This window comes from Bubalus kerabau, chromosome 4, assembly GCF_029407905.1.
Source record: "Bubalus kerabau isolate K-KA32 ecotype Philippines breed swamp buffalo chromosome 4, PCC_UOA_SB_1v2, whole genome shotgun sequence".
Taxonomy (NCBI): domain Eukaryota; kingdom Metazoa; phylum Chordata; class Mammalia; order Artiodactyla; family Bovidae; genus Bubalus; species Bubalus kerabau.
The window spans coordinates 40,517,334-40,538,924 of record NC_073627.1 but is presented as its reverse complement, the minus strand read 5'-3'; the positions used below and the strand labels follow the sequence as shown (position 1 = coordinate 40,538,924).

At 49.2% G+C, this 21,591-nt stretch overlaps 1 protein-coding gene across 1 annotated transcript in view; it reads left to right on the top strand.

Moving 5' to 3' along the window:
- Positions 1-21,591, top strand: part of RAP1GAP2 (RAP1 GTPase activating protein 2) — a 144,058-nt gene that overhangs the window by 104,924 nt on the left and 17,543 nt on the right. The window contains exons 10-15 of the mRNA XM_055576903.1: positions 4,469-4,569; positions 7,210-7,339; positions 10,413-10,568; positions 15,934-16,005; positions 16,511-16,597; positions 17,954-18,088. Of these exons, the coding sequence (XP_055432878.1) occupies positions 4,469-4,569; positions 7,210-7,339; positions 10,413-10,568; positions 15,934-16,005; positions 16,511-16,597; positions 17,954-18,088 (681 nt within the window). The remainder of the gene's footprint in view (positions 1-4,468; positions 4,570-7,209; positions 7,340-10,412; positions 10,569-15,933; positions 16,006-16,510; positions 16,598-17,953; positions 18,089-21,591) is intronic.

Sequence of the window (21,591 nt, the reverse complement as noted above, 5' to 3'; positions counted from 1 at the left end):
TGTGAGTAGTGTCCTGGCATTGAGTGTGTGTTCTCTGCCCAGGTCTTTGTTCATTGATGTCATGTTGGTGGCTTCCAATAAGCCACGATGAAAGTATTCACACCATGGAAATGGGCAAACACCAGAGCTTCTGTTTTTTTCTCTCTTTAGAGAGCAGGTTGTTAAAATTTTTACCAGTACACACTGCTCATCCTTCTCTGTCTCTTGGGGTGCTTCATGTGCTGCTTTGGAGTTAGTTGACCAGAATGGTGTTTCTCAAAGTGTGTTCCTTGAGACCCTAGTTGAGCAGAATGGTATTTCTCAAAATGTGATCCGTGAGAGCTTAGTTGACCAGAATGGTGTTTCTCAAAGTATGTTCCATGAGACACTAGTCCGGTGAGGTTCTCTATGAACAAATGAGTTCCGAGGGGAGGGATCAGTTGTGTGGGAATACTTTAAAGGTTCTGAGAACCCTCAAAGTACATAACTCTTTATAACTTTGTTGAACTCAGTATTTCCCATACTCATGTGGCCACAAACTTCCCATCTTTCCTACCATGAACATTTATTAACATCCTGAGAAGTGGTCGGCTGAACATACCACTATTTCCTCATCTGTGTTGGATGGGAGAAGGTTCCACATCCATTTCATCTTCGTATCATCCAAGAGCCTAGCACGGTGACTTTATAGAAATACACTCAATTCTTTGTTATCTGAATGAATGAATAAAAGTTTGGCCCTCCTTATGGTAGGTCAATAGTATTTTTCAGTATTACCTCTGTCATCTCTTTTGCGTGACAACATCTTTCTCAGCTGGATGATAGCTGACTTCCTTGTCTGAAGATATTAGACCACAAGAGGCATGTGTTTGCTTAAAAACACTCTAATTAATGAAGGCTTGAGGAGCTGAAAGACCGACACAGATGAATCTTATAATGTAAGGGAATTATTCAAGTAGCTGCTCTAATTATTTTCACATATTGCATTTTTATTTTGTACAGCTCTGATAATACAGTCCCACTAATTAAAGTTCTTTGCTTGTGAAATTTACCAAAGCAGATCTCATAAGGTGATTACATTCCAATGTTCCAGCAAAATTATAATTACTGAACATTAACCATCCACCTCAGAGAAGGAATCTGAGGGAGTCTGCATGTTGTTCACGTACCTGACGACTGAGGCAAGGAGTGGGCGCAAGGGCAGATAAAAGTCTCTTCTTAAAAAACATGGATTGTTGTTGTGCAAACCTACATTAGGAGGGATTAATATGAACATTTGTTGTGTGAAAGCCCTATGCTGGCCCTAGGATATAAATAAGCCCCATCTGACTGTCTGTTTGTCAGGCACTTTGCTAAGCACTGTGGCGGATACAGCAATGACTAGGAACCCCTCCCTGAGTGCATGATCAAGCCCAAGGCCAATACAAAAATAAAGACAGTAATCCCAGACAGAGTTAAATCCTGGAGAGAGGTACACACCCCAGCGCATAAGCTAGATTGTTTTTTTTTTTTCAGGAGAAGATGTGCATTGCCTGGAAGTGGTTATTCTACTGAACCCTAGCTTCCTGACCTGAGGCAGACAGCATATTGGGCTTGAGTTGTGATAGATCAGGCATTGGGAAACATTTTCTGTAAAGGGCCAGACAGTAAATACTTTAGACTTCTCGGGCGATACTGTTTGTGTTGCAGCTATTCAACCCTACCTCTGTAGTACAGAAGGAGCCACAGACAATATTAAATGAATTGGCCTGGCCGTGTTCCAGTAAAACTTTATTTATAAAACAGGCAGCAGGCCAGACTTGGCACCTCGGGACATAGTCTGCTGGCCCCTGCTAGAGAGCATTGTTTCTCAAACTTTAGACATTTACAAACCATATCCAAGATCATATCAGTCTACTCTTCTGTTTTTTTTAATTGCACCTATACTGTACTTCCCAGGTGGCTCAGTGGTAAAGAATTCTCCTACCAGTGCAGGAGATGTGGGTTCAATCCCTGGGTCGGGAAGGTCCCCTGGAGAAGGAAACGGCAACCCGCTCCAATATTCTTGCCTTTGAAATCCCATGGACAGAGGAGCCTGGCGGGCTACAGTCCATGGGTTCACAAAAGAGCTGGACGTGACTTAGCAACTAAACAACCACAGCCTGTGCAACCATTCACCCACTGAGGGGCAGACAGCTGGGCTGTCTTCAGTTTGGGGCTATTATGAATAAAGCCACTGTGAACATTTATATACAGTTCTTTATGTGAGCAGAAGTTTTCATTTCTCTGGGATAAATATTTAGGAAGACAATTGCCTGGGTGTGTGGTGATTATATGTTTAGTTTTATAAGAAACTACCAAGCTGTTTTCTAGCATGGTGGTTCCGTTTTACGTTCCTGCCAGCAATGTGTGAGTGATGCATTTTCTCTACCTCCTTGCCAGCATTTGGTGCTGCTACTATTTCGCATTTTAGCCATTCCAGTAGATGTGTGGTGAGATCTCAGTATGGTTTTAATTGGTACCTCTCTAATGGCTAACGATGGGGCTTCCCTGATGGCTCAGCGGGTAAGGAATCTGCCTGCAGTCCTGGAGACACGGGTTTGATCTCTGGGTCGGGACGATCCCCTGGAGGAGGAAATGGCGACTGACTCCAGTATTCTTGCCTGGGAAGTCCCGTGGACAGAGGAGCCTGACGAGCTACAGTCTGTGGGGTCACAAAGAGCTGGACACACTGAGCGACTAAGCACATTCACAAGCACAATGGCTAATAACAGTGAACATCTTTTCTCATTTGAACATCATATGTGCCATCTGTGTATCCTCTTGAGTGAAATGACTGTTCATGTCCTTTGACCATTTCCTAATTGGATTTTTTTTTTACTATGAGTTTAAAATTTTTAAATAACAGCTTTATTGAGGTATAACTGACATACCATACAACAGCATGTGACTTATATCTCAATAAAGTGCACAGTTCAGTGGTTTGTAGTATATTCACAGAATTGTGCAGTTATTACCACTAACTACAGAAAAGTTTCATCACGCCTAAAAGAAACTCCATACCTAATAGTCACTCCCATCATCCCCATTCTCTGTAGCTCCTGTCAGCCACGTATCTATTTCTACTATCTCTGTGGATTTGCTGGATATTTCACATAAATGGAATCATAATATGTGGCTTTTGATGTCAGTTCTTTTACTTAGCATAATGCTTTCAAGGTTCATTCATGTTGTGAATGAATCAGTACTTTATTCTTTTTTCATGGCTGAATTATATCCCATTGTATGGATATACCACATTTTAGCTTCCCTGGTGGCTCAGATGGTAAAGACTGCAATGCAGAGAGACACGGATTTGATCCCTGGGTTGGGAAGATCCCCCTGGAGAAGGGAATGCCTACCCACTCCAGTTTTCTTGCCTGGAGAATCCCATGGCCAGAGGGGCCTGGAAGGCTACAGTCCATGGGGTCGAAAAAGAATCAGACACAGCTGAGTGACTGTCACTTTCACCACATTTTGTTTATCTGTTTATCAGTTGATGGACATTGGGGTTGTCTCCACTCTGGGACTATTATGAATAATAATATTATTAACATTTGTATACAAACTTTTTTTTTGTACGAACTGTTGTTTTAGTGTCTCTTGGATGTATTCTTAGGAGTGGAATTGCTGGTCATATGGTAACTCCACGTTTAGCTTTTTAAGTAACTGCCAGACTATTTTCCAAAGAAATGGCACCATTTTACATTCCCACCAGTGATGTATGAGGGTTTTGATTTTTCCATATCCTCACCAACACTTCTTGTTGTCTTTCTTTTTGATTATAGTGTGAAGTGCTGTCTCACTGTGGTTTTGATTACTATTGAGTTTTGAGACTTCTTTGTATATTTTTGATATAAATCCTTTGTCAGAAGTCCTATTATGAATTTTTCAGTTTTGGATTGGTTTATGGTATCAAGTCTAAGAACGCTTTCCTTCAGCTTTGTCCTTTTAATTTTTCCTTTGAGACTTAATTTATTTTCTGTACCTACAACACAGTGTTGTTGTAAAGACACAATGGTGAAATTATTTTGTAAACTCTCAACTACTTTAAAAAGTCACATATTAATATTATCATATAGTGTGCAATGAAATTATGGCTAGCTAGATTGGAAGTTATGTATCCATAGGCTTGGGAAAATGTATTATCTATTAAACTTTGGAAGCTTTTAAAAAATCAAGGTATCTGAATACTGGTCATGCCTTTTTCTTTTTAAGGTGATCAGTGAGCAGTAGCTCTTGTTCAAATAGAAATCTTCCTTAATCGCCCCTCAAATCCAGCTCTGTTGAGTGAGTCCCATTAGTCCTTCCTCCTGAGGATGACAGAGCCACTGGGTGTGACTGTGCAGAATGGGGAAAGGGAGAAAGGGACCAGGTATCCGGACAACCACATTCCCTCCCTTGGTGGCATCAGTAAGCCTTTTTTTTTTTTTTTCCTTAACTCTTTTCCCTGATCCTGTTTCTCTTTAAGACCCTGGAGGAGGAGCTGTTTGGGAACAATGAAGAGAGCCCAGCTTTCAAGGAGTTCTTGGAACTACTAGGGGACACGATCATGCTGCAGGACTTTAAAGGGTGAGTTTTAGCCAAGTGATGGTTCTGGCCCCATTGATGAAGCCCTAGAGGAAGGGTGAGAGCTAACAGCTGAGTTTCAGCAGGGAGGGGGCATGTGAGAGTTAAAAATACACACAAGGAACATGGGATTACTTTTCAGTAAGTGCTCAATATTCATTGATTGCATCTCTAAGGAGTTTGTGGTACAGGTGGTGGTGGTGGTTTAGTCACTAAGTCGTGTCCGACTCTTGCGACCCCATGGACTGTAGCGCACCAGGCTCCTCTGTCCTTGGGATTCTCCAAGCAAGAATACTGGAGTGGGTTGCCATTTCCTTCTCCATGTGGTACAGGGGAGAATCCCGAATGGCAGATGACCTGAATCAAGGCATTGACTTTTGCCCTTGGGATGCATGATGAAATCATTCCACTTGAGACTTGCCTTCCTAATTACAGTTGGCTCAAACTGAGAGTTAAATGAATCCACCTTCTGTTCCAGATGAGCAGGTCATTCACCTGCTAGGCATTCTGGAAAGAGAGTCCTGTGTAGTTTATGGAGGAGGGGGTATGGGGTGGGAAGTGACCATTTTAGATAAAACACAAAAAAATTGAATAATAGAGTTGGTGCAAATACCATAATCCTCTGGTAGGAATCTGTGCAACAGCCTGTGGTTCTGTAAGTGGACAGAGAGAATATTGGGGCAGTTGCTTTGAAAGCTCAGCCCTTTATTTCCTTTGACAAAGGCAACACTTGGGGAGGGCCTGCAGACCTGGCCAACCTATTCTTTGCTTTGTGGCTGGAGCATGACTAAACCCTCAGATTTGTCCACCTCAACAGCCACCTTAACAGAATTTCCTAATGTGTGAATGCACCTTGCTCCGTGCCTGGCATGGCATAGGTGTTCAGTAATCACTTCCTTCCTCTGCTCCCTTCTCTCCTCTTCTTCTTTCTCCTTTTCCCTTTTCCCCTCTTCCTCTCCCTTCAAGGTCATCACTGCTGTCTAGAGTCAGTCACACATGGGTCAAAATCTCATCCCTGCCACTTATTAGCTCTGTGACTTTGAACAACAGGTTAAGAGGACTTAATCTCTGCAAACCTCAGTTTCCTTGTCTATAAAAAGGAAGATAAAGATAGCACTAACCCTACAAGCTTGTTGAAGAATTAACACAGAGAATGCCCAGGAAGCACTTAAGCCAGTTTCATGCACAGAGTAAGCACTGGATGTCATTATTACTGTTCTTATTATACCACTTTCCATTGGCTCTAAGATGCCATCCTTACAAGATATATCCTGGGACTACCCTGCTGGTCCAGTGGTTAAGATTCTGAGCTTTCACTCCAGGGGGCAAGGGTTGGGGAACTAACATCCTGTATGCTTCAGGGAAAGTGAAAGTCACTCAGTCGTGTCCAACTCTTTGTGACCCCATGGACTGTACAGTCAATGGAATTCTCTGGCCAGAATACTGGAGTGGGTAGCCTTTCCTTTCTCCAGAGGATCTTCCCAACCCAGAGATCGAACCCAGGTCTCCCACATTGCAGGTGCATTCTTTACCAGCTGAACCACAGGGGAAGCCCTTGTGCTTCACAGAGGCTGCACAGAGTGGCCCCCAGAATAAATAAAACATCAAAAATAAAATATAAGATATATCTTGATTTCAGAGATGTTAAAATGTCAAAAAGTATTAACATCTTACAGTTGATGAGATAAAGTATATTAAAATCACAAAGGACGCTGGCGATCATATAACCCTATCCCTTTATTTTCTGAGGCCTGGAGAAATTAAGTGATGTGCCCAAGGGTGTGTGCTGACTTTGTGGCAGAAGCTGGTCTAGAACCTGTGGAGCTCCTAGCTCCCGGCCTCCTGTGCTTTCCTCCATGTGGGGCTGAGCACATTTCTGGCTTGAATTGCAATGTATGGGGGTTGGGGAGGACTTGATGTCCAGGGTCTATTTTATTTCATTTTCTTAAAGGAACCTGTATCCCACTCCCCTTGCTGAAGAATATGATCACGACCAGCAGCCATGTTTCTATAAAGGAAGAAGGTGCAACTCCTAGAAGCCCACCCAGTTCCTTAGTACTTTTCTTTCCTGCCTGTGAGTAGGTAGCCAGAGAAGGAAGCCCCTGGGATATCTCCCAGCTGAGTGTTGCCGTGGCAGGGGCGATGGTAGCGGGGGGGCTCCACTTCTGGGACTGACTGGGTAGAAATCAGGCATCTGTCCCCTCTTCTTGCTGACTCTGGATACTCTAGGTGGGGCTCACCACGATCAGGATGGCCGACTGCCCTTGCTCAGGGCTGCAGACCTGCCCTTGCAGAGAGAAGGGCTTATGCCCAGGCTTGGGGGCCCCTAGCAGCTGGGACAGCATTTGTCTGAAACTGTGGCTGGACCTCTGTCTTCCCATGGTGTGGAAGGGACACGGCTGAGGCTTGGAATGGAGGATCTGCCTTTGTCTTCTAAATAATCATTTATGGTTGGAACACCAGGGCTCATCTGCTCAGATGAGGGTTATCTGCTTTCCCCACATGGTAGTCTCTCTGCCCTCAGCTCTTCCATATCTTCCCATTCATTCTCCTGCCCCTATGTCCTTAGGGAAGGTCGTGCCAAGTCGCCCACTTCCCTTTTCTCTCTCTCTCCCTGCCGCCACCTGCCTGTTTCCCTGACAGTTTCCGAGGAGGCCTGGATGTGACCCATGGACAGACGGGTGTGGAATCAGTGTACACAATATTCCGGGACAGGGAGATCATGTTCCATGTCTCCACAAAGCTGCCGTTTACCGAGGGAGACACCCAGCAGGTAACTGTGTTCAGGATGGCTTTGGGAGCCCGGGGCGTGCGAGATGAAAACCTGGATTCAGGCTGCTGTCCCCCAGGGCCCGAGGCCCCTCTCCCCATTTTCATAATCCAGAGGCCTGTCTGTTCAACTCTGTTCCTCTTATCAAAGCCTGTCCTACTGCACTGTCACACCAAGGCCGCAGGTCAGCAGCCTGCGTGGAGGCAGGACAGAGTTCTTGGATACCCCTCTGTGACTGATGGGGAAACAGTAGTTAAAAGACTGTTTCCCAGGTGATAGGGGCAGAGTTGGGAGCAAAGCCCAGGTGCCCTGATCGTGGAGAGTGGTGATGAATGAGTATATGGTGGGGTCTGCATGTGGCAGCTTGGAGCCAGCTCTGCCACCTCAGGGCTTTGTGACCTGGGCAAGCTGGTAACCTCGTGGTCTCATTCATCTCATCTGTAAGATGGGGGTTATACCACGAATCAGTACAATGCCTGGCTTGTGGCAGACTTCCTACCTCGCAGCTGTTCACTGCCCACTTTTCTGGCCCAGAGATGTAACGCTGGTTACTGCACGAGACACCCCCCCACCCCGCTACAGCTTTTCTAATCCCACAGCCTCACCTCTCAGTGCACCTGTCGTGGGCAGGAATCCAGCCTTTGGCTTGACTGGAAGGCCCTGGATGAGACTGTGCTTCACATGTGTCCCCTCTTTCCCTCTCGTTTGCTGCACAGACGGTTGCATGTCCTCAGGGAGGACCTGGCCTTTTTTTAGTTTTGTTACTTTATTTATTTTTTATTATGTTTTTTCCAGGTTGTGATTTATTGATTTTTTTTTTTTTTAATTCTTTGACAAGCAACATTTTAAAATTTAATGATGTGTAGCTTTGAATTTACTGCTTTAAAATTTTAATGCATTTTTGGTATCTTGGCTAAGAAATATTTGCCTTTTCTCAAGTCATAAAGATATTCTCCCAGTTTTTTAAAAAAGTTATTTTTAATTGGAGGATAGTTGCTTTACAGTGCTGTGTTAGTTTCTGCTGTACAACAACATGAATCAGCCATAGTATACACGTGACCCCTCTCTCAGGGCCTCCCTCCCACCTCCCCCTCTCCGTGCCACCCGTCTAGGTCAGCACAGAGCACCGAGCTGAGCTCCCTGTGCTACACAGCAGCTTCCTGCTAGTTATCGAGTTTATACGTGAGGTAGCATGTATATGTCAACGCTACTCTCCCAATTTGGCCCACCCTCTCCTTCCCATGCTAGGTCCACAAGTCCACTTTCTACACCTGCATCTCTATTCCTGCCCTGCAAATCATGCTTTTTTTTTTTTTAATTTTTTTAAGAGGAGTTGTTTTGATGGTAAAATAGAGAAATAGTCATTTTGTTTATTTATTTACTTATTTTGGCCATGCTCTGCGGCATGCAGGATCTTAGTTCCCTGACCGGGGATGGAACTCGGGCCCTTGGCAGGGAGAGCCCAGAGTCCTAACCACTGGACCGCCAGGGAATGTCCGACCTACCTTTCTTCCTCCCTGAGCCCTGAAACCAGTAGCTGGTGCCTGCGGTGGCCCCGTTGGCCCCGTCCCACCGTTTGTACCATTTTAGTCTCTAGGCAGATAAGGAAGGAACTTGGGCCTTTCACCAGCCTCGGACTCTTTTGTTTCTGAGCAGGGAACCCAGGAGGGAGCACAGATGTGATATTATAAACATAGTGCCTGGCTTCTTAGGAAAAAAGGAAATTGGCAAAGGAGACTGTGATTTGGCTCTAAAATAACTACTGAATGTTCCAGAAGCAAACAGGAGCAGGACTCCTTTTGATTCCAAGCTAGATTTTTGCTGTGTTTTACCTTCAGCTCCGTTCCTTCACGGCCCCCTCACCTCTCGCCCCAGCCTAAGACTGAGGGCTGTTCTCTGCCTGTCTTGCTCTCAGTGTCTCCTCTGTTGAGTGGGACGTGCACAGAGCTTGACTCTCAGCAAGGACTGAGTGGATATTAATTTTTCATCTGAAGAAATAGGATGATGTGTGTGGAATAAGTGAGACGATTTGTAAAAGTGCCCAGCGCGGGGCTCAGTATACAGCAGGTGCTCAGTAAGTGGGAAACTCAATGGGAAATGTCGTTTGCATGCAGTAGGTGCTTAATAAAGGAGCAAAGCTAGATAAGTACCGAGCCAGGATTTGGCGTACAGGAGGGCCTCAACATTTGAAATCATGCGTGTGAACAGCCCAGCATGGTTCCTGGCACACAGTAGGTGCTTGGTGATTGAGCGCTCCTGTGCCAGCACCTGGCAGAACCTGGGATCCTAAATCGGGGTCAGATTTTTCTCTCCCCCACGACTGTCACCAAGCCAGGTTGTCCATATTTCTCTAAGCCTGGTTCTTCTCCCTCTGGCCCCTCCTTCCCGCGCATCCACATTTCCATCAAGTGCTCCCTTCTCTCCCAATCTCCTCTTCCAGGAAGTCTTCTCAGATTACCATTAGGCCTCTGACTTTGCCCCCTTCTCTGCCCCCATAGTATCAGGCACTTTGTGGGTGGTGACTGATTTCAGTTCAGTTCAGTTCAGTTGCTCAGTCGTGTCCAACTCTTTACGACCCCACGAATCACAGCATGCCAGGCCTCCCTGTCCATCGCCAACTCCCGGAATTTACTCAAACACACGTCCATCGAGTCGGTGATGCCATCCAGCCATCTCATCCTCTGTCGTCCCCTCCTCCGCCTGCCCCTAACTCGCTTTGTTAGCGCCTTTGTTAGTGTTCTCAGGCGGCTCCACCAGTGTTTGTGTCCCTCCCAGGTCAATTGTGAGCTCTCTGAGGGCAAAACCCAGCCTCACTTTTTAACCATTTTCCCTGAGTCCTGAGTCAGGGCTAACTCTACATGCTGTAGAGCTTGGTTCTGACAACTTAGGCATTTTTCTCATTTTTTTCCTTTTTAGTGGCTTCTAAAGATTGAAAGAAAAAGCTCCCTGGAGAGAGAGGTCTCCATGTTCCAGGGTTTCTGTATAAAGATAGAATAATGAGGAATTTCCTATATAGACCAGTTCTGTTTTCAGGATATTCTTACTGGCTTAGAATAATGGAAACCTTTTTGTTTAGCTCCAGAGAAAGAGACACATTGGGAATGACATTGTGGCCATCATCTTCCAAGAAGAAAACACACCGTTTGTCCCAGACATGATTGCCTCCAACTTCTTACACGCCTACATTGTCGTGCAGGCCGAGAACCCGGGCACAGAGCCCCCATCCTACAAGGTAAGGAGAAAGTCCCGTTGGAGGAAGGACGTAGAATCAGTAATATCGAGGAACACCAGGGCTTCATGGCTTCTCAGACCATTCTCCAAAAATGTGATAGATTTCCCATGAATTCTTGGGTTTCTGGGATTCGGGAGCGAGACTCTTGGAGAGCGCCTTCTGAAGTCACCGCATCCATCTTGCTGCCCCTGGGCTTCCCAACCTCTAACTCAGGGGTTGAAGAGTTCCCTGTGTCCCTACCTGGAATCTGGTAGTGCCGTTTCCTGGAGCGGGGAAGAGACAGAGAAGAGTGAAAGAGAAAAAGGGGAGAGGACTGTCAGGAAAGGGGAGAGGAAGGAAGGTGGTAACAAACAAAGGGAAGAAAGAAAAAGGAGAGATGTTCATGGTGAGAAGGGTGGAGAGCAGGGGGCCTGGTAGACCCTGGCCCCTGGGTGGGCCCTCTGATTTAGCCATTCTGGGCAAATGATCTCCATTTGAAGACTCACAGGGGGTTGTGAGCATCTGGGTCTAAGCCTCCTGACGCATTGGCTCAGAATCCTTGGGGATGTAGCTGAGCCTCAGCTGCCCTCACCTTACCCGCTCCTGATGGCTGTGTTGCTAACCCTCTCCTTCGCTTCTCTGTGAGGAATGAGTCCAACTCCCTGGGTAACAGTTTCTCTATATCACAGTGGTGTTGGGATGCCTGGGATCCTAGGGAGATAGACTGGGGCAGAGTTTTTAACGTGGATGTTTGACAGTCTTTGAACTCCTTGTAAATAAGGTCAAAATGTTGAGTTCACATGCTTCTTTGTGTTTTCTGGGGAGAGAGGCCACAGCTCAAATTCTCAGAGAGCTCCATGCTCTCCCTTACTGTTGTAAGGGAGAGGGAGAAGGAGCCTGGGAAAAGGAAACCGTAGGCCTGAAATGTTTCCTGTACATTTGTTTATATTTATTTTTGGTTGCGCTGGGTCTTTGTTGATGACCTCCTGCTTTCTCTAGTTGCGGCGAGCAGAGGCGACTCTCCGTTGCGACGTGCGGGCTTCTCATTGCAGTGGCTTCTCGTTGTGGAGCACGGCCTGTAGGGCGGGAGGGCTTCAGGAGCCGTGGCACGCAGGCTCAGTAGCTGTGGCTTGTGGACTCCAGAGCACAGGCTCAAAAGTCGTGGTGCATGGGCTTGGTTGTTCCGCAACATGTGGAATCTTCCCAGACCAAGGATCGAACCCGTCTCCCCTGCTTGGCAGGCGGATTCTTATCCACTGTGCCACCAGGGAGGTCTCTGTTTTCTCTATAGTAGCTGAGGCCAGCGCTGGTCTCTGGGGTTCCTGAGGCCATAGCACGTCCTAGCCATCTTTACACGGTATCAATTTTGCCTGAATATTTTGGGAAAGAAAAATGCTGTTATATAATCATGTTATATAATTTTTATACTAGTACAAACCCAAGTGTATTAAGTACAAAATTCACATCGGCTTTAAAGCCAAATAGGAGGCTTCAGAATAAAACAAAGCCCACCCCCCCAACTCTCTCTTGTTGAGAAAAGCTGATTCCTTTACATGCCCACATTCAATCCTCTTCTGGTGTTGAGCAGTTTTAGCTGAAAAGTTGGAGAAGCCATGGTTTGGGTGTTTCCTTGAGGGCTTTGACTGACACGGGCGGCCACTTCAAACAGTGGCTTGATTAATTTCTCGGTGGAGGTAAGTGTTCTCATTCAGGGCCTGCCGTGTCACTTGGAAGTGACATAAAAAATAGTTTCAGGGAAGGGACAGAAGAGGCCGTGAGTGCAGTTCAACCATCGGGACGCTCAGACAGCCACCTGGGTCTTCTAATAGCCAGTGGAGGCCGAGAAGGCGCCTCAGAGATGTGGAAGAGGAGGGCTCCCAGGCCCTGCCATTCAGTCATTATATGTACATATGGCTCGTCTACTGGCCGAATGAAGCCTCTTGTAGATGTTTTGTATCTGCTTATAGTTCCTGATAGGAAATGGGGTTCAGCTAACTGGCTCTTCAGTTTCCAAGAGCTTTAGCAGAATGGGAAAATAGAAGGCAGAAAAAAAATCAGAGATCCAGGAAAGTACCACCCCACCTCCAATGGTGATGCTGGAAGTCTTTATAAACCAAGTCTCCCCAGCCACAGTCTCTGGTCCTGGGAAACGCACTGTCCTCAGGGAGAGGGTGAGAACCAGAGCTCATAAGGACAGGGGGGCTGCACATGGAATGTGGGACCTCAGGCTCCACCTGCCAGACAGAACTGAAGCCAGAAGGCAAGACCTGTGAGCTGGGGGCTGGGTCCGGAGAGGGGGCGGGGCAGGCAGGATTAGCCTTTCATGGTGTTCCCCAAAGCTTTGTCCATCCACGCCCCCAGCAGCACTCCAGTGATAGGCAAACTGAGGACATGGTTAGATCCTTCAGGGGGTCCCAGTGTCACCCCTGCGGGCCTAGGGACTATGGCAAAGGAGGCTCAGATTTCCCTGGGGGCTGAGCAGTGCCCCAGGGTCCCCACTGGGGAGGACAAACAACAGGAAAGAGGAAGGGGTGAAGGACAGAGGTGGAAATAGGCAGGAAAGGTCCCCACACTGAGAAGCTCTGATATCCGGGGTTTGGTCCTGGCCCTGCCTCTGACTGCTGTGTGACCTGGGGTCGTTCCTTCCCTCTCTGGGTCTCTGTTGCCTTCTGTGTGAAATGAGGAAGTTGGAGTAGTTCTGATATGCTGAGCAGGGGAAGTAGGGGGAGTTGAGAAAGACGGGCGTGTGTGTGGATTAAGAAGTGGTTTGGGAGAACTCTGTAGTATTTCAGGTGTCCTTTATTAGACAGCATGGAAAATATTGAAAGCTTCGAGTGAAAATGGTTACCCCTTCCTGGGCATCTGATCTTGCTGGACACTGTGCTCGGCCCCCGAAAGCAGTCTTCTTGAGTTCTCCCAAGCCAGGAAGGCTTCCATTAGCCCTGTTTCACAGGCAGGCAGATTGAAGCTGAGAGCTTGCGTCTCATAAGGCCTGAAGCCACTAAGCATGGAGACAGTGGAGCTGGAGTCCTGTCCCTGTCTGACTGTGGTCTTCATCCCAGAGCTGTCAGGGCACATGGGAACGTGGACTCACGACCTGGGGTGTGAGTCCCAGAAACATGAAACATCACATTGGAGTGTGTTTCACATGTGAATTTCATCCTTAACCTGCTAACTTGAAACTCCAGCTGAACCATCATTAGGAGTCCCTCCCCTCCCAGACTCTTCAAGTTCTGCAAAAGCGTCAGGAATCTTGTGTGAAGCAGACCACAGGGGTGGGCTGCTATCTGTGTACCTGCTTCCCTTCACTACTGGTCTGTTGCTTGGGCAACCTTGTGGTCCCCTAAGGCTTCCAGGCCACACTTGGACAGACAGGATCTTAGTAAGCCTGAAGTCCCTGGAGGCTCCCCGCCTCCCTGGCACATCCTTGTTACCCACAGGCCCATGCCTCCTTCCGCTTTCTAGTCCTGAAGAGTCTCTCCCCAGAGTCACCTGCTGCCTCTCTCCTTCTGAGCCCTGCCCCCACCCCTGCAGGGAGGCCTTGGCTGGATTTAGAAAACAGGAAGGTGAGGTTGTGTTTAGGCAGCTTCTGCTTTCAACTCAACCGTCCCCAGGAAGAGGGAACAACAGAGGCTCGGACGTTTGGCTGGAAAAGGGTCAGGAGATGGAGCATGTGGGGTCGAGAATGGCCGTCAAAGGAAGGCTCCTCTCTCCTTTCCGTGGGCTTGTCTGGCTGGGCGACTGGGGTGGGTTTAAGAGCGCGTCTTCCCCCGTCAGCACAGACCGCTATAATGCACGCCTGAGAAGGAGCGGGCATGGGATGGGAAGAAGGGAGAGCTGAGCCTGGCCTCTGGCATCATCTCCGTCAGTAGCCCCTCAGTGGCCTTCCCCTCCCCTCCCCCCAGTTTTGGCTCCACGGGTGGAATTCTTGACTTGTGCCATGGGTGCACGATGGGTGGTGGAGGGGGAACAGTTCGGCGGCTGGAACCAGCCAGAAATCACGTCAGTCAAACACACACCATTTCCTGACTCGGGGCACTGCAGGGGTGGGGAGTGGGAGTGGCGGCAGCTGCGAGGACAGCCCTGCGCTTGGGGAGAGAAAGTCATATCGACCGGCCCTCTCTGGCTCCCGCCCCTCCAGACCCTGGCAGGACCTTTGCTTGGCCAGGCTCCGAGCTGCCTGCTCACCCCGCCTGGCAGACTCTCTGCATCTGCCCTACTTCACAGGCCCGGGAGGCTGGCGGCGGACCAGCACTGGGCTCACGTCAGCAGCCGCCAGGGGATGGGAGAGGGCAGAGTCTCCAGAGAGGCCTGCAGCCTCTCTGGAGGTGAAACCAGGGCACCTCCGTGCAGAGGTGGAGGAGAGGTGCAGGCGTGGGGCCTGTCCCGGGCCTGGGAGACCCCAGAACACCTCGGTGCCCCCTCTCATCAAGTTCCTGCTCAGCAGGCGGGCCGGAGGTGCACACCCTACCCAGAGCCTGGGACACCCCCATGCAGAGCACCTTGGTGTCCCCCCACCCCTAATTCCCAGCCTCCCTGTGCCCTCTCTGTAGAGTTATCTCTAGTCGAATGAGGTAATGAGATAGCATCTCCTGGGCTCTTGTTACTGCCTTAGAATTAGGACTCCCAGCCTGGGCTCTGGTGCTCTGTTAGTTCAAGCCTCACCTAGTCTCACCGACGCTTTGTATCTGAGACCAGGGCTCCTGAACACCAGTCCACCGACAGCACAGAAACTCTTAGGTGCGTTCGAATAGTTACAGACTCCTGGCTTCACCCCAGAGCTGCTAATTCAGTAGGTTCAGGGTGGAGCCCATGCCATTGGTATTTATTTTTAAACACTTGAAGAGATTTTGAAGTCTGGCCAGGTTTGGGAGTCAGTGTTGTGGGAGAGAGCCCCAGAGCAGGGTTGGGAAGCTTTGGATTCTCTGTTCATCTCTGGGGTTCATCTCTGGAGCCTTTGCAGGATTGGCTCCACAGCTCTGGGCATCTGGTTCCTCATCAGGGATCCAGGGCTAATAATCCTCCCTGTGTCCTCTCTGTAGGGTTAGCATCCCAGTCGAATGAGGTAATGAGATAGCATCTCCTGGGCCCTTGTTACTGCCTTAGAATTAGGGTTCCAGACTGCTCCTCAACCCTGTCCAGGTGTCTGGCGTCCGGCCTCAGGAATGCAGAGGAGGGCATGTGGATGGCTCTATGCCGTCCAGCCCCGCTTCTAGGAACAGTGACTCCGGTGTGCCGGCCATGGCTCAGGAGGCACTTTACTGTATTCTCGGAAGGGGTGGAGGGAGAAGGGAAGTAGATCCCCCTGGACCGGGGCTCCGAACACTGCTCATCCTCAGCTGCGTTTCCTCCCTCCTGGCCCACACCACGCCCCTCTGTGTTTCAGGTCGCAGTCACAGCACGGGAAGACGTGCCTGCCTTCGGCCCACCCCTGCCCAGCCCCCCTGTTTTCCAGAAGGTAAGAAATTCTCCTTTCTGCCCCTCTCATATCTGAGACCCCCACACCTGAGTGGCAGGGAGTGTGGGGGGCCGAATTGGGCTGGAACTTTCAGGAGCACCTGCAGCAGGGTCAGGGGAATCTCCTTGTGTGGGGTCTCGCCCCACCTCTCCTTGTGCTGCCAGCCTGGCCCACACAGGGCCTTTCGTCAGGCTGTTTGACCCTGGGGTTGCCTTTCTGCCAAAAGAAGGGTTTTACGCCATGATCCAGTCCCAGGAGCCCTGGGCACAGATGGCTTGCTGTCATGGAAATGCCACTGTGGGGTGTGAGGGTTGGTTTCCCAGCCCCGGGGAAGCTGGTTTCTGCGTTGGTATCTTAGCAGGTGGGCTTGGGCTGGGCTAGAGACGATGAAGTGTCAGACCTTTGAGGGGCTCTTCCCAAACCCTCTATTCTGCCTACCACTTCCTGTGGCTGAAGCCCCTTGGGCAACAACAGCTATAAGGGTGGGATGTCTTGTCTGTTCCAGGGCCCGGAGTTTAGGGAGTTTCTGCTCACCAAGCTCACCAACGCGGAGAACGCTTGCTGCAAGTCGGACAAGTTTGCGAAGCTGGAGGTGAGAGCGTGGTTTCTGATTTTCCTCCTGCCCTCCCGGGTAGCCTTTTCTTGGGGGGGTTTGTTCTTGGGGGCTGTTTAAGATGGGAAAGCACCATCTTTGCCCCTCTGAGCCTTCAGCCTTGTGCTGGTATGGAGCTCGCTTTTCTTGTGGGAACTCCATCCAAACTTTAGGTCTAGTCAGCCATTCCCTGATCAGCACCTACTGTGTGTTGGACTCTGTTCTGTTCCCTGGGGTCCTGGAGACAGAGTTTCTGCCCTTAAAGAGCTTGTAGGCTGGTGGGACACAGGTAGGTTGCAGTGCACTGGACTGTGATGGAGGCCAGTACTGAGGCCGCTTCTGCATCTGGGGAACGGAGGGTGTGTTCAGGGAAGGCTTCTTGGAGGAAGTGGCCCTTGAGCTGCTGAATCTGGATATCTGATAAATCTTTTGCCGGGAAGAAAGAATGAGAATCGTTATGCCAGGCATGAGAAACAAAGAGCATGAGCAAAGGCCAAGCAGATTCAGAGCATGACTTTGTGAGCATGACTCTAGAGGATTGAATGTGGCCTAAGCATTCATGTGGAGTCTGGAATGGTGGGAGGCCCCTTTGGCAATGCTAGGGGGTCAGATCAAGAAAGACTTCCAGCTAGAGGTGATGGGGCCCTAATAAAATACAGGAGGGTGTGGGAGAGAGGGGAGATTGAAGGGGAGGAGGGCAGGAAGGGTGGCCAGTTAGAAGCTATTATGGGAGTCCAAAAGACATAGTGACAGCTGCTTATACTGGGCCTAGGACATGGTTAGAATCAGAAAGACATGATGTTTATAAGGGTATGGGGAAGTGGGTTTGTGAGGTGGCTCTTGAGCCTTTGGCTTGGGCTCTTTGCTAACATGGGGACCACTGGAGATGGGCTCTATCTAGACCTGCTATTTGGAGGTGCTCACAAAGGCTAGGTTGCTGGAAGAGCCTGTTCTGGTCCGTGTGAATTCCCTCCCTCCACTGCGGCCCCCGGCCCTGCCCCTGACAATGAAGGCTATATACATGGCCCTGGATAAACATTTGGATGGAGAAGAGCTCTGGGTAGTTGGGTACATGGAGGTGGCGCCTGGGGCAGAGATCTGGGCAGGGAGTCATCAGGGCAGAGCCGTGGGAGGGCAGGATGGTCCAGGGAAAAGGGGCAGAGGGTAGAGGGCAGAAGGCCTGAGTTAGCTGCAGCATTTGTGAGCGTGGAGCCCAGACAGGAGGTAGGTCCACACGGTCGCCCGGATGCAATTGATCAGAATAGCAGCCCTTGGGCCAGGTGTCTGGATCCCCCCAGGGAGAGGGCACGCCTCTGCCACCAGTGCCAGCTTCACAACGCCCCTTTTCCCTTCCAGGACCGGACGAGGGCCGCCCTCCTGGACAACCTTCATGATGAACTCCATGCCCACACTCAGGCCATGCTGGGACTGGGCCCAGAAGAGGACAAGTTTGAGAATGGGGGCCATGGGGGATTCCTGGAGTCTTTTAAGGTACAGACACAAGAGTGGCTGGCTATTGCTAGGGCAGTGAGGTGTGTGTGTGTGGGGGGACCCCCGGAAGACAGCAGGACAAAGTCCTCGTGATCCTGACCCCAGAGCCCAAGTGCCAGCCAGAGGGGGGCAGGCAGCAGGGGCATCACAGGTGTTTGCAGAGGGCAGGGGCATCAGGGAATGTGAGCAGTCAGAGCACCAACAGTGTCTCTGGCCGTCTTCTACCTCCTTTCTTTGATCTGTATCATCTCCTCCTGGCCTGGTCTGGTAGGCAGAGACAGGGGAAGCGTTAGCAGCAGGAGAAGAGCCTGTGCAAAATAAGAACATTACTGCTTTCATCTGCCTCTTTCTGTGGTCGGGGATGCCAGGGCAGGATAGCAGAGGCAAGGACACAAGCCCTAGGGGTCTCTGGCAGCCAGTGTGGGAGACTGCAAGGGTTGTTTCCAACTGGCAGGGCAGTGGAGAACCTGGCCAGGGCTGGTGGGATGGAGTTACAGGCAAGTCCTTGTGGACTTTGCAAAGTGGAGACTTTTCTAACCAGAGAGTGCTACTAAAATAAGTAGTGAACCTCCTGTCTCTGGAAGTGTTCAAGTCGGGCTTTGACAGACACTTGGGATAAAAGGTTAATCATCACATGCTTGCCAAGTGCTGGTTGGTCTACCCAGTGTTTACAGCCATCCTCCAATTTGAGCTTGGCTGTCAGCTTGTGCAGTTGGCAGAACTTGGGTCTTATTATCGGATTGGTCAAAAAGGTCATTTGGATTTTTCCATAACATCTTATGGGAAAACCCTAACGAATTTTTTGACCAAATCAATATTTTTCACTCACACACCAGGGGATAGACTGAGTGAGGCCGAAGGGCTGCTTGAAATGTTACCCCTACAGGAGAGGCGGAGCGTTGTTTCAAACCCAGGTTTTCTGGTTTTTAGGTCTGTGTTCTTCTAGATTGCCCATTGCAGAATGATTTATAAAGCTGCCATTTTGATGGCAGTATGTGTGAGGTTGGGTTGGACCTGCCCATATTAGAATCCCAGCCCTATGTGATCCTGGGCATGGTCTTTAAAGTCTCTGTGCTGCGGATTCCTTACCAACAGTGCGGGGATGATTAACAGTACCTCTGTTGTGGAGTCAGTGGGAAAACTCATTGAAATAATGCCTGGAAAAGTGCATGTGGCCTGGAATACAAGAAGTGCTCAGTAGAAGTGTTAGCTGGTATTACTGTTTTCATGGAAAGTGAAAGCTTAATGCACATTATCCCATCAAAAGCCTCCCGACTGCCCTCTGTGCCCTGTGAGGAAGGCTGTTATTATGGGCATGATAATCTTGGTTTGATAATTCACACTCAGTTTTAATAATGATGGGTGTGATTTTACATGTGAGGAAGCTAAGACTCAAAGAGACAAAGCAGTTTGTCCCAAGTCACCCAGCAGACATGGGAGTTAAATCTGGGTCTGCCAGATTCCAAAGGCTCTTGTTCTTAACAGCTACATGACAGTGCCTCCTGGGTCCCGACTCTGTTAGGACTCCACCCATGCTAGCCTGGCCTGGACAAGCCTGGGGTCCATCCCTGGCTGCCAGGCTGGACCGCAGAGAGCAGGGCAGGGCTCTGCTGGTCTAGTTGGGGCCAGCTGCTGAGATTCCTCACAGGGGTGGGGGTAGGAGCCAAGCTGCTTGCTGAGGCTGGTGGGAGATTCCTGGGGCATCTGTTTCAGTCCTGCTGGTCAGAGCCAGGCAGGGTGAAATAGAAATTGGGAGATCAAGAAGAAAGGGGGATGAGGGATAAGAGACGAGATGAAAGGGGAGGAAGGAGGGAGCCAAGTTGGCTAGCCCAGCCAAGAGAGGGGTGACCATACCAGGTAGTTGGGAAAACCTTTGTAGGCTCCCCCCACCCCCATCACAGCAAGCACATCAAGCTGTTCCTGAGTCCCACAGTCAATGAAATTCATGGAAGATTCGAGCTGCAGTTGGCTAGCTAACATCATGCTGTATATTGCAGACATGTAATGAAGCCTTTGTTGCTTTCGGTTTTGCAGGTTTTTTTCTGTATCGAGGAGTTAATAATTAGTTTTTTAGATTTCAAATGTTTCGATAACCTGAAAAAGTGTGTAGGCTGTGGACAGTGGATAAAATGGCCCCAGCAGCTACAGACAGGTTGTGGGTCTAAGGGAGAGTGGCCTGAGGCCATTTGTCCAGGCTCTTGCCTCCAGCTGGAGAAGCAGTAGTATCTTTGACTCCAGGGGGTCCAATTAAAGGGCTTTTCCAAGAGAGATGCTTCAAGACATTATCATTGCTCATCTTTGATCCTGTAATCCAGGGAATCCATCTTTTCAACCCTAAATCCTTCCAAGTGTAGGCTGAAGATAGATTCGCTTCTGCTTTCCGCTTCCCTGTCTGTCTTTGAGGTAGCACTGTCGGGTAAGGGGAGGGTCGTGTCACGGTCACTGTCATGGTCAGTCACATGGTCAGTCACACCGACTAAGCCTTCAGAGCTCTGCCAGTTATGATCAGCTTCTTTTTTGCAAACCTTGCTGAGAACTCAAGTTCTTTCTCCCTGTCCCTTCCATCATTGCCTGCATGTCTCCCAAGCCGGGGGCAGGCAGGTGTAGTGGGAGGGTTCTGATGTTTGGGCCGTGCCTGTGACCTTGCCTTGGGTCTGACCCAGCTCAGGAAACCGTCTCTAGTTTTGGTATTTCTTTAGGGGCCACTTGAGTGGTGTTGGGTGTCAGAATCACTGGCATTCCCTTGGAACTCCTCACCCAGACCTCCATGGAATCATTCATAGGAATGGTGCAGGAAATGACCTCAGGAAGAACAGTTGCGTGTTTCATCTCTCTCCTGTCAAATTTCTCACCTCATAAGCATGTGGAAACAGAACTGAGAATTCCCAGGACTGAAAGCCATCTCAGCCCTCTCTCCCCTGGCCTCTGTGATTGTTCTTCCTCCACCTCCAGGGCAGACCCCTCACTGCCCTGGGCTGTGCTGCCCGGCACACTACTTAGAATAGCTCTTCACCTGTTACTTCAATCCCCTTGGCTCTCATTTAAGCTTTTCTCTCATGAGAAACAGAACCATTCGTTTGTGAGCATCAAGGCATGCTTTTCAAACTGAGATGCTTAGAGATATTCTGAGGAATCTGCCTGTTTACAAACACTTTGAAATTTTGCACTTTTGCTTTAGATGAGTATCTATCTAGTGCTTCGCAGGTGGTGCTGGTGGTAAAGAACCCGCCTGCCAATGCAGGAGACGTAAGAGACGTGGGTTCAGTCCCTGGGTCGGGAAGATCCTCTGGAGGAGGGCATGGCAACCCACTCCACTAGCCTTGCCTGGAGAATCCCATGGACAGAGGAACCGGGTGGGCTACATTCCATGGGGTCGCAAAGAGTCAGACACGACTGAAATGACTTAGCACGCATATACGCATAAGTATCCATCTATCTGTATGTGCATATTTCTAATTATAGAGGCTAAACTTTTACCTTGAAACTCACCATTAAAAGATATT